The sequence below is a fragment of the Tupaia chinensis genome, unplaced genomic scaffold (genome assembly GCF_000334495.1).
Source record: "Tupaia chinensis unplaced genomic scaffold, TupChi_1.0 Scaffold000290_1, whole genome shotgun sequence".
In the NCBI taxonomy this organism is placed as follows: Eukaryota; Metazoa; Chordata; class Mammalia; order Scandentia; family Tupaiidae; genus Tupaia; species Tupaia belangeri.
The window spans coordinates 4,515,815-4,528,608 of record NW_006159775.1 but is presented as its reverse complement, the minus strand read 5'-3'; the positions used below and the strand labels follow the sequence as shown (position 1 = coordinate 4,528,608).

The following is a 12,794-nucleotide window of genomic DNA, read 5'->3' as shown; positions in this document are numbered from 1 at the left end:
CTGAGAGAGACTGGCACCCCACTCAAACACAGAAGTGACTTACGGCTTCAGATTTGGGAGGCACTGGAGGTGGAGGTAGGGTGATATCTGAAGACTTCATAGCTTCTCCCAGAGTCCCAGGGACAGGAAGAGGTGAAGTAGCACATTTGGACCGGACAGAACCTCGAAACTGCTCGCATCTGCTCTTCTCGCTCAGGGAGCGGGTGAGAGGCTGATGGCTGGGCTTGCCTTCCTCCAGCCACAGCTCTTCATAGGGAAGTTCTGACTTCCCTGGGACGCCTGCTGAATCTTCACTCACTTCTGGGAAAAGGTAGTCGCTCCCACTATCACCGGAATCCTGATAGGGCAGGATGTCATGAGGAAAAGGAGCCCAGTCTCCCCCCAGGTCCCTGCAGCCATGGAGGTTCACCTCGCTATTGCCATGGAGATTGTTGCCATACACACAGACCGAAAGGCGGTGGAAGGACTGGGTGAGCTCATCGCGGGCGTAGCTAAGGGAATTGGGCACATGGTTGTGGCCAGAGCACCGGCCCTTTTTGGGGCTCTTGCAGTCTTCATTCCAGTCGGTCTTCACATCACGCACAGCCCGTGAATACTCATCAATGTCAAACTGTTCTTGGCAGATACCCAGCCAGTGATGGACCAGGGTTTCGGGCCAGACCTCCCCCTTCACGAGGTGCTCTGGGAGGCTAAACTTGGGGACAGTCAAATGCAAGGGGAAGTGCATGGGGAGGATCTTGTTGTTCCGCAGCACACAGCAAACCACCACTGTCTTGGTCTGGATGTTCACGAATTTGTAGCGGTGCCCCTCGCGGATGAAGTGGAGGTCGTATGGGTTTCGGGGTGGAGGACTTGGCACGGTCACATTGACGGGAAGCCTGGTTTTCTCCACGATGTTGCGGATGGTGTGCTCACCCTCCTGCATCTGCAGTTCCAGGGGACTCCGGGTGCTAAATCTGCCCTTGCATTGGAATGGAAGGCTAATGCTTTCATTGGTCCGGTGATTCATGCAAATGAGGCATGGCATTTTGCCTTTTCCCAGCTTGCTGATGGAATTGAGCTTCCCAATCTTTTTGAAGATGGTGTTGAGTCTCGACTTTTCCTTGAAAGTCTTTGCATAAAGGATTTCTGCCTGCCCCATTAGAGTGAGTTCATCCCCAGTACACAGGGTGATGTTGTAAACTTCGGTGTCTTCATTGCATTCACCTGAAGCAACCTACAACACGAGACACCAGATTTTAGTTTAGTTTACTTTAGTCTCTTCACACAGGGAAGCAAGAACTCTGCATCAAGACACAAACACATCCATACACACAGAGCGAAGTGCGTGATTTATTTCAATACTAACCTTAGACACTGCATTTCTTTTAAAGTTATGTGGTTAATAATAACCACTTTTTGTCTGAGATAATATTAATTTAGACTTAATTGAAAAACAAAAACCATGGGACCAGCAGTTAGCGTAATGGTTATGTTGCTGAACTCCCATGTAGTTGACTGCGGTTCGAGCTCCGGACGTGGTGGCTTAAACTCACGCCAGGCGCGTGTGTGTGCGTGCCCAAGATCCCGAGAGGAGAATGAAGGAGAAGGGATTGTGGCGTGGTCATCCCCCCTGGGGGGTGATTTCTCGCTTTCTGTCTGTCTGTCTCTGTCTTTCTGGCGAGCACATGCGCCCTATAGCAAAAACCTCTACCAAAAAAAAAAAAAAAATCATGATAGAGCTCATGTGTGTGTATGAGAGAGAGAGAATTACCCTCCACAGGGCTTGGCCATGCTACATCCCCCTTCCTCCATCCTTCCAGGATCCTGACACATATACACATGACTGGTATATTTTCAGGTTGACTGGGTAGGGAGCTTGAACTACGGTTAGCACACAGCTTCCAGCTATGCCGTCCGATAAACTACCAACTGTACCTCCAAGTCTGGGCCAATTTACATAAGATTTTTAAAAAATATATTTTTATTCTCCTAGATATACACAGTAGTTTATCATATTAATTATTTGGGGACATTAATATGATTTCTTTTTCAGTTATAAATAATGCTTTCATGAACACTGGGGTAAAAAAAATTAATTTATTTTTAATACTTTGCTATTGGATGTGTGTGCTCACTGGAGACGCAGAGAGAGAGAGAGAGAGAGAGAGAGAGAGAGAGACAAAATGAGAAAGCGTCCTCCAGTGAGGAGGGCCATGACAGATCCTTTCACTTCCATTCTCTTCTTGAGACTTTAGGCATGTGCTCCCATGTACTTGGAATTTTTTTCAAGCCACCAGGTCTGAGACTCAACTGTAGGTTGACCATGAGGGATCCAGCCACCTTAACCACCGCACCACCAGCTGGCCCTGTTCTTCTTTATTATTAAAAATTTCATTATTTTTTAAAATAAATTTTCTCCTTTCTGAGAGGAGAGTGAGAAAGCGAGGTGGTTTGACAAGGCCCCACTGTGTTATGACCTCCGACCCCAGCGTCCAGTTAGCTAGGCTCACAGCTGTGCGCAAACAAGCTTGGCGTGCTCGGGTTGGCCTGGAAACCAAATCTGGGCCTTGCCTGTGGCTTCAGCCTCCCAAGCACGGGGGCTAACTGTGTGCCATCACAGCTGGGCCTCCTACATTTTTTCAATTTGGAATTGAGATGAAGGATTTAAAAATATGCTATTTCTCTATTGTCTTTTATTTTGTTATAGAAACTGTTCCTATTCATTGGGAGAAATAATAGAAAAGAAATATAAAGGTAAAAAACTCTATACTATCTTACCAGTAAAGATTATAATCTGTCAACAATTTTGAATAGATTGAAAAAATATAGAAATGGGATCTACTAATTATCCGAGAGATATTAAGTACCTATTACTTGAATTTCTAATTCTAATCTATCCATTTTCCCCTGTGTATGTACTTCATCAATTGGAATACTGACCTAATATATTCTATTATATATGAGTGTACCTTAATTTATTTGACTGGTTCCTCACTGTTAGACTGGTGGGTTTTCCCAATGTTTAACAACTCAGCTCCTTTGTCCAGACAGGGTCTCACTGTGTTCTAATCCTCTCACCTCAGCCTCCCTAGGAGCTGAGACCAGAGTAGGATGGACTAGGAATCAAACCTGGGCCTCCCCTGTGGCTTCAGTCTGAGGAGTGGCAGTGTCAACTAGTCACACATTTCCGTGACTGGGCTACTCACCGAACTTTTTTACAGTTCAGTTATTTCCTTAGCATAATGTTCTAGAAGTAAAACTGCATGGACAAAGCCTTCGTATACATTTGAAAAGTCTAATATGTACTGCCATTGTACTTCATCAATGTTGTACTTATTTTACTTCTATCACTTAGGAAATTGTGTTTACCCATAACCCAAATCAGTAAGTTTGCTATAGGTTTACCAATATCAAAGGTAGAGCATGTATCCTGAATTAATATTTGCATATTTCACATTGAATAGCTCCGATTATTAGTATCTCAAACTTTCAAATATTTATTTTTTGGCTACGTAGATTCCTTCTTTTGTGAATTGTATATTTACATCTTTGTCCAGTTTTCTATTGAGACGGTCATTTTTCAATATTCTTTTTTCTTTTTTCTCTATCCATGATTAAAGTGCATACATGTAGGAGAGAGAGAGAGAGGCAGAGAGAGAAAGAGAGAAAGGGATCCTCCATAGGGCCTGGTCACACTGTGATCACCTTCCTCTTGCCCTCCAGCTCATGGGATCTTGGGCACTTGCACGTATATTCCGTTTGTTTCAGGCTGACCAGGCTAGGGATTTGAACCATTATTGCCATGTGGCTTCCAGCTCTGCATTTTGCTTGCCAGGGCTGGAATGGTCATTTTGTTGATTACTTTTTGTAATGGAATTTTATTGATATTTAGTTTGTTGCTTAATTTATAGCTACTTTAATTATAATTTTTTTTTTTGTAGTCAACATTTTCAAAAATGTTTGTAGGTATAATGCTTCTAGCTCAGATGATACAGATGTGAGGTCCTGAACCAGGGGTAATTTTATCCCCAGGGAGACACTTGTCAATGTCTGGAAACATTCTTGATTGCCATGGCTTGAGGAGCTGCGACTTGCATCTAATGGGTAGAGACCATGTGTTGCTAAATACACGCAGCACACAGGGCGGCTCACCACAGCAAAGAATTTCCCAGTCTAAAATTTCAATAGTGCTGAGGTGGAGAAATGTAGATATAATCATAAACATATTCTTCTAGTACTTTAATGACTCTGTGTATTGATTATTTAACTAAAATTTCTTTGGTGGATTATTTAAGGTCAGGATCTAACTTTAGTTTTTTAAACAACTGAGTGTCTAGTAGATTTCCTAAATGACCATCCCTTTCCTCATTGTTCTGAAATGCTACTTTTATTATATACTAAGTTTATAAAACACATACACTCATAATATACACATCTATTTAGGGGCCATGATATACACATCTATCTGGGGCCATTTATCCTGGTGACTGGTCTGCTTTTCCATTATAATTATATTGTTTTAACTTCTATATCTTTTATCTTCCTTTTCAGATTTGATAACAAGAGCCCCTGCTTGTGCTTATTTTTTTTTTTTTGGGGGGGGGGAGGTTTTTGCTTTAGGGCGCATGACCAGAAAGACAGAGAGAGACAGAGAGATAGAAAGTGAGAAATCACCCCCCCTCCGGGGTCATAGCCATGCTGCAATCCCTTCTCCTCCATTCTCCTCTGGGGATCTTGGGCACGCATGCACACTGCCTGGTGTGAGTTTAAGCCACTGGGTCCAGGATGCGAACCACGGTCAACTACATGGGAGTCCAGTGACAACCATTATGCTAACTGCTGGTCCCTGCTTGTGCTTATTTTTGATTCAAAATCTTTTTTTTTTTTTTGGATGGTAATAAATGAAAGAAACCAAGTCAAAAGTCAAATGATAGACTGACAGGAAATAAATACAAATATATCATAAAGAAAGAACTAATATCCATCCCTAATGTAAAAGCAGCATTTTTCTTCCTAAAGTTTTTATTTTTTAGCTTTTTTTTTAAAAAAAGGTTTTTGCCATAGGGTGCATGTGCTTGCCAGAGAGTCAGAGAGAGACAGTGAGAAATCACTCTTTGTGGGGGATGGCCACACCACAATCCCTTCTCCTCCACTCTCCTACTGGGATTTTGAGCATATGCACACATGTGCCTGGTGTGATTCTCAAGCTTTCCGGTCTAGTACTCAAGATGCAGTCAGTCATGTGGGAGCCCAGTGCCTTAAACACTACGCCAGCTGCTGGCCCCCTTCCTAAAGTTTTTACTTATTTCTTTCACAAAGAGGATGAGGGAGGGAGAGGAAAGGGATGGATACTTTTGATAGGGTTTCACCCTGCCTTCTCCTTCTCCTCACCTAGTGTGTTTACTTGACCTGGGATCTGAGCCTGGTGCCTTCTAACATGGCTCTGGTATTGTGCAGCAGCATCCTACTACCCCTGCCACCACAGCTGGGCCTCTAATGTATAAGTGCCTTTTAAAAAATGAGGACTAAAAATGCTACAGAGAAACCAGCAAAAGACATGGAAAACCAATTCAATAAAAGATGCACAGTGGCTTTCAAATCTATGAAAAGATGTTCAATTTTTTTTTATAACGAGAAGAATGTAAGTCAAAATTACAGTGAGATACCATTTCTCATTTACCGCACTGAAATCATTGAAAAGATTTCACTCCGCTGGTGAAGCTATGGGGTAACAGATACTCTTGCCCATGGCTGGTGAGAATGCAACATGCTACAACCACTCTGGTAGGGAATTTGATAATATTGAGCCAAACTATATATGCATTTATCCTTTCACATGCCAAACCTACTTCTAGGAATCTATCCTGAAGTCATTCATTCATTCAACGACATGAAAATATACAAGTACAGGGGCCAGCAGGTGGCATGGTGGTTATGATGCTGGATTCCCACACATAGCTGACCGTGGTATGAGTCCCAGACTTGGTGGCTTACTTTCTCACTCCCTACCCTCCTCTTTCTCTCTCTTTGGTGAGTGCATGTGCCATACAAAAAATTAAAAATATAATAATAAATATAATTGAATAAAAAAATTGAGGACTCTCTCTAAGAACTTAAAAAAAATAGTAAGAAAGCTCATGTGTGTGTATAAGAGAGAAAGAAAATTACCCTCCAAGGGCTTGGTCATGCTATGATCCCCTCCCTCCAGCCTTCCAGGATCCTGGACACATGTACACATGACTGGTATGTTTTCATGCCCAGACTTGGCAGCTTGAAACTCATGCTGGGCATGTGTGTGTGTGTGTATGTGTATGCACCCAAAATCTCAAGAGGAGAATGGAGGAGAAGGGATTGTGGTGTGGCCATCCTTGCTGGGATGGTGATTTCCCACTTTCTGTTTCTCTGTCTCTCCGGTGAGCACATGCACCCTATAGCAAAAATCTCTAAAAAAAAAAATACAAATATACAAATTATCCACTGTAACAAAATTTGTGCTTATAAAATACTGAAACTGAACTACACAAACAAAGGAGACTAATGGAATAAACTATGGAACACACATCTCATGGTGCTATGCTAAAAAGGATGATGATGAGTTCAATGATTTGAGGTGAAATGACTTCCAGCATACACTGTTAAGTGAAAATAAGCAAAGTAGAAAAAAAAGTATATATATGATATGTTTTGTATAAGAAAGAAGAGGAAATTTAGTGTCTATGTTTTCTCTTATATTTATTATTATTTTTTAAAAGAGAAACACAAGAAAAACCAGAAAATGATGCAACTGGTTATTTACAGGAAGCAGTGAAGGCAGGAACTGAGTGGGCGAGACATGGGAGGAAGTGATACCTCCCTGAGAGTACCTTGCTACAAAGTTTTGACTTTTAGGATGTATACTAATGTACATATTCAGTAAAAGCAATAAAAGTTTTCTTTTTTTTAAACAACAAACTGGGGCTGGCAGGTGGTGTGGTGGTAAGGGTGCTGGACTCCCACATGACTGACATGGTTCGAGTCCCAGACCTAGCAGCTTGCTTTCTCATTTTCTCTCTCTCTCTCTCTCTGGCCTTCTCTAGTCAAATAAAAAAATAAATAGACTAATATATAAAGTTAAATAAAATAATTCTTAAAAAAAAACCCAACAGACCTAAGTCATGCACATGGAAACAGATGAATTCAAAGGTATTTCACATCAATAAAATAACCCCATGGGGACAGAGGCAGAAATATTCAAAGTAACTTGGAAATGCTGTCTTTACCTATTGTATATACAGTCAGGTTATGTATAATGCCAGCCTTTCACTATAAATTGTCAGTAGGGGAAAAGAAGACCAATAAATATTGTGTTCCTTTTTGCAGACTTGTTTCCTTTTCTTTTATATATTTTCTTATACATTCAGTCACTGTATATCATTAAAGCATGCCAAATGAATTTCCCCAGCATGAAAACACTGTATTAGTTCAAAGATATTATCATACACGTTATCACCAACAGATCATTTCCCATTTTTGTATCTCTTAAATGTTCTTTATTTTATGTATCTTTGTTTTTTATAGATACAATTAAAATGACTTAGTCAAACGAATGTGTATTTTGGGATCAATGAATGAATGAGCAGAGATGTTGACGTTTTGGAAGTTGTAGAGCTTTTGACATAGGATAAGAGACAGAAATGTGGGCTGGGGAAGACAGGAAAGGCAAGGAGGAGCTCCACGGGTAGACTGGAATTGGAGGTATCAGTATTAACTCACAGTTTGCAGAAACTGCACACATCTTAGCTTTTTTTCTTTCCAAATGATTAGAAGATAGGGCAGGAAAGGTAAAAGGTGAGCTTAGAACTTTTTTCTTTTTTGGTGCCAGAATATAAAGTGCTCATATATTGATAGAAATATATCAAAAGAACACAGGAGCTAGACTGAAAGGGCAAAATCTGGGACAATCTGAATATTACAATAAAGACCATAAGGAAGTGTAATCCACTAAATAAAATTGGAAATCTAAGTCCATACTAGAGGCAAAAAAATAAATAAGTGAAAAAAATGAATGCAGCAGTTAGCGTAATGGCTATGTCTCTGAACTCCCATGTAGTCGACCGTGGTTCACGTCCCAGACCCGGTAGCTTAAAACTCACGCCGGCCGCGTGTGCGTGCGTGCCCAAGATCCCGAGAGGAGGATGGAGGAGAAGGGATTGCAGTGTGGCCATCCCCTCTGGGGGGTGATTTCTTGCTTTCTGTCTCTTTGTCTCTCTCTGTTTGTCTCTATGGCAAAAACCTCTCCAAAAAAAAAAAAGAATGCAGGGAAAGCCAACATATGTGGAGGAGCGGTGGGACTGAAAATCAAAAATCCTAATTTTGCAATTATTATAGTATAAACTGAAATGGAGGACTGAACATTTGGAATGGCAACTGTCAGTAACAGTATCATTGAGTCAGCAGGTAGTATGGAGGTTAAAGTGGCTGGGTCCCACATGGCTGACTATACAGTTTGAGTCCTGGACCCAGTAGCCTGAAAACCATGGTGGGCATGTTTGTGTGCGTGCCTCAAATCCTGCGAGGAGAATGGAGAAGAGATTGCAGCATGGCCATCTCCCTGGGGGTGGTTTCTCTCTTGTTTTCTTTTTTTCTCTCTCATTTCTTGTTCCTGTTCAGTGCATGTGCTCTATAGCAAAACTTAAAAAAAACTGTATCATTATTGTTAACTTTCCTGAATGTACTGTGTTTATATATAATACTTTTTTTTTTTTTTTTTTTTAGTTTTTTTGTCTCAGGGCATGGGCACTTGCAGTGGAGACAGGAGAAAAGACAGACACAGTGAGAGGGAAAGTGAGAAATCACCCCCCTTCCCCCAGGAGGGGATGGCCATGCCACAATCCCTTCTCCTCCATTCTCCTCCCAGGATCTTGGGCACAACCTGGTGTGATATTTCAAGCCACCAGGTCCAGGACTCGAACAGAGGTGAGTCATATAGGAGTCCAGTGACATAATTGCTGTGTAATTTGCTGACCCCAAGAACAAAGCTTATTTTTAGGAAATATTACACTGAAGTATTATGGGGTAAAGGGCATCATGTATCAAATTTACACTCAAAAGGCTCAGAAAAATATAAAGAAGTTCTATTATACATGTGTATATGTATATCCATGTGTGGGGTGGAAGATGATAAAACAAACGTGGTAAATGATAAAAGCTGGTGAATTTAATTAAAGTGTTTAGGGATTTATCATCTTTTTCTTCTTCTTCTTTCAAATATGCCAGAGGGCATGCATGCTTGTTGTGCATGGGAGCTGAGAAAAAGAGAGAGATAGGCAAAGTGAGAGAGCAATCTCCACAGAGAATGGTCCTGCTATAATCCCTTTTCCTCCTCTCCCTTCTGTTGGGATTTTGGACACCCACCCAGCATACGTTTCTCAAGACTCCAGTTCTGGGACTCCAGCCATGGAGCCAGGCAAATGGGGTCCAGAGAGAGACAGAGAGACAGAAAGCGAGAAATCATCCCCCAGGGGGGATGGTCACGCCGCAATCCCTTCTCCTCCATTCTCCTCCCGGGATCTTGGGCACGCACGCACATGCGCCCGGCGTGAGTTCTAAGCCACCGGGTCCGGGACGCGAACCGTGGTTGACTACGTGGGAGTCCAGCGACATAGCCATTATGCCAACTGCTGGTTCCCTCTTTTAATTTTTTAAAGTTTTTTTTTTCCCCCCATTTAGAGAGATTTTGCTATAGGGCATGTGCGCTCACCTGAGAGACAGAGAGACAGAAAGCGAGAAATCATCTCTCCAGGGAGTATGGCCATGCTGCAATACCTTCTCCTCCAGTCTCCTTTTAGGATTTTGGAAACACACACACACACAATGAGTTTCAAGCTACTGGGTATGGGACTTGAACCACTGCTGACTACGTGAGTCCAATGATGTAACCATTACTCCATCTGCACTCCATCTGCTGGTCCCTAAAGTTTCTTTTAAAAATTTTATTTATTTATTTCTTGAGAGAGAGAGGGAGGGAGGGAAGGAAGGACCTCAGACAGGGTCTTGGCATGCCACAATCCTCCCCTCAGCCGCCCAGTCAGCCATGGTCACAAGCATGCATAGAAGTATCCAGAAGGTTCAGATCAACCTGGAATCTGAACCTGGGAAAATCTCCAAGGTGTTTTGGCAAGAGGTGACATCATCCTAACAGTATTTCCAAATAGGCACTTGAAAATTCTCACTATTTATTCAGATTTCTTATTTCCCTTATTAGTGCTTAAGTTTGACTTCATTTTTAATCCCTGAATATTGTTGATTTGTAGTTGTGAAACATGTTTTGTCGCTATTCTTTAAGTCCAGGATATTACCAGAACAGTTTTTTGTTTATTTGTTTGTTTGTTTGTTTTCCGAATGATTCTCTTTGCATTCCTGAGTGATAATATCTTACAACAATAATGAAAATTTTTTTCTTTTTAAAAAAGTTTTGCAACAGGCACAGGTACTTATCAGAGAAGATGGCTTGGGGGACAGAGAGGGAGAAAGCACCCCCAATGGGGCACGGTCATGCTGGAATCCCTTCTCTCCCATTTCTCCATCAAGTTGGTATTTTAGGTGCACAAGCACATGCACCTGGCATGTTTTTCAAGCAACTGTGGTTACGATTTGAACCCTGCAGCTGGCCATGTAGGATCTGGCTCCCATTCAACTTTTCAGTTTTCATCCCTTTTCTCCCACAGCAGAGTGCTGGTAACGAGAATGAGCATTTTGAACGTTGTTTCAATTTTAATGTGATATAATCAGTATTTCAACACAAAACTGTGTGAAATTTATTTGTTTGGGATATTCTTTTTAAAAAAAAATTTGGGGGACCAACAGATGGCATAATAGCTACAGCGCTGGACTCCCATGTAGTCGACCACAGTTCAAATCCCAGACCTGGTGGCTTAAACTTACTCCGGGTACGTGAGTGTGTGCCCAAGATCCAGAGAGGAGAATGGAGAAGGGATTGCGGCGTGACCATCCCCCCCGGGGGGTGATTTCTCGCTTTCTGTCTCTGTCTCTCTCTGTCTTTCTGGCGAGCACACATGCCCTATAGCAAAAACCTCTCCAAAAAATATATATATATTTTAATTTGTCATAGGGCATTTGTGCTCACCAGAGAAAGACAGAGAGAGAGAAAGGAGGAAAATAAATAAAAAAATATCCCCCGCCCCCATAGTGATACCCAGTCTGCAATCCCTTCTGTCCGGATTTTAGTCATGCTCACATGCTCAGTGTGTTCCTCAAGCCACTGGGTCCAAGACTCAAACCTTGCACTTGGCTATGTGGGATCCAGCCACCTTAACCACCATGCCACTGCTGGCCCTGGTTCGATACATTCTTTATCATATTAGCAATTCCAGTTTTCTAAAAGTTTCTACAAAATAATTAAAATCAAATGCCATTTCTGTAGACCTAGTTGTGGTGGCATGGGTAATGGGGTGCAGCTTTGCTGTGCTGGAGCCATGTTGGAGGGTGGCAGAATTGGAATCCCAGGTTGACTTGAGCAAAGAAGGTGTTCAAGTCCCTCTAACCCCCTTGGCTGGCTGGGGTTAGAGGGAAGACTATGGTGTGGCAGGACCCTATCGGGGGTTCCTGTCTCTGCATCTCTTTCTGGAAATAAATACATACATACCTTAATTTTACATGCTGTTTCCGTCTAAAAAGATGGTCACGGTCATATGTTTATTTTTATTTCGATGTACTGATTTTTTTTTTTTTTAGAGGTTTTTGCTATAGGGCGTGTGCGCTCACCAGACAGACAGAGACAGAGAGACAGAAAGTGAGAAATCCCCCCCCAGGGGGGATAGTCACACCATAATCCCTTCTCTTCCATTCTCCTCTCGGGATCTTGGGCATGCACGCACATGCGCCCGGCGTGAGTTTTAAGCCACTGGGTCCGGGACGCGAACCGTGGTCAACTAAGTGGGAGTCCAGTGACATAGCCATTACGCTAACTGCTGGCTCCTCGATGTACTGATTTTATAATAGTAGATTTCCTAATATTAAAATAGCTACATGCTTATAATCCTCTCTCCATGATTATGGCACACTTTAGACACTACTGCACGATTCTCTCTCTTTTTTTTTTAATTTAAATTTATTTGTTTACGTTCATTCACTGTATATCATTACAGCATACAAAATGAGATTTCTCCATCCAGAATACATTGTATATTGTCTCAATCAAGCACATCAACATACATGATGTTATTGTCGACAAATAATTTTCCATTTCTTATCTCCTGTATGTTTTGCTTCCCCCACCCCAATCCTTGATTCCCTATCTCTTACCCTCTGCCATCTCCCACTCTCTTCCCACACTGTCTCTGGTATCTATGTTTACTTTCTATACTGTTTCCCCCCCATTTTTTATTGAATCACTAAAGATCTTAATTAATCTAAATATTTTCATAGCAAACACAGCTGATACATACATTTCCATGAACACAAGTCTAACTTTAGGCATCCTATAAAGTAGCACCTAGCTGGGGCTATATATCTTACTGCGGTCATCGAATAGATTTTTTTTCTGAAACTTTTTTTTTTTTTGTAACTTAATTTACATTCTTTCCTTAAGCATCATCACAGCATACAAAATGTGATTTCCCATCCAGAATATACTGCATAGTGACTTAATCATGCATATTACTATCAAAAATTTTCCATTTATAGTTCCTAGAATTTTTTAACCCTCTTTCTGACCCTCTGTCCTTTCCCACCCTCTTCGCCCACTGTCTCTGATGTCTAAAATTGTCTTCTATTCCTTTTCCACCCACATTGTATTGATCACACAATTTCTT

The 12,794-nt window shown here is 41.6% G+C and overlaps 1 protein-coding gene across 2 annotated transcripts in view; it reads right to left on the bottom strand.

Annotated features, from left to right (window-relative positions):
• Positions 1-12,794, bottom strand: part of GAREM1 (GRB2 associated regulator of MAPK1 subtype 1) — a gene marked incomplete at its 5' end in the record, with an annotated part of 245,230 nt that overhangs the window by 24,065 nt on the left and 208,371 nt on the right. For both annotated transcript variants that reach the window (XM_006150580.3, XM_014588633.1), the window contains 1 exon segment: positions 44-1,216. In XM_006150580.3, coding sequence (XP_006150642.2) covers positions 44-1,216 — 1,173 coding nt within the window.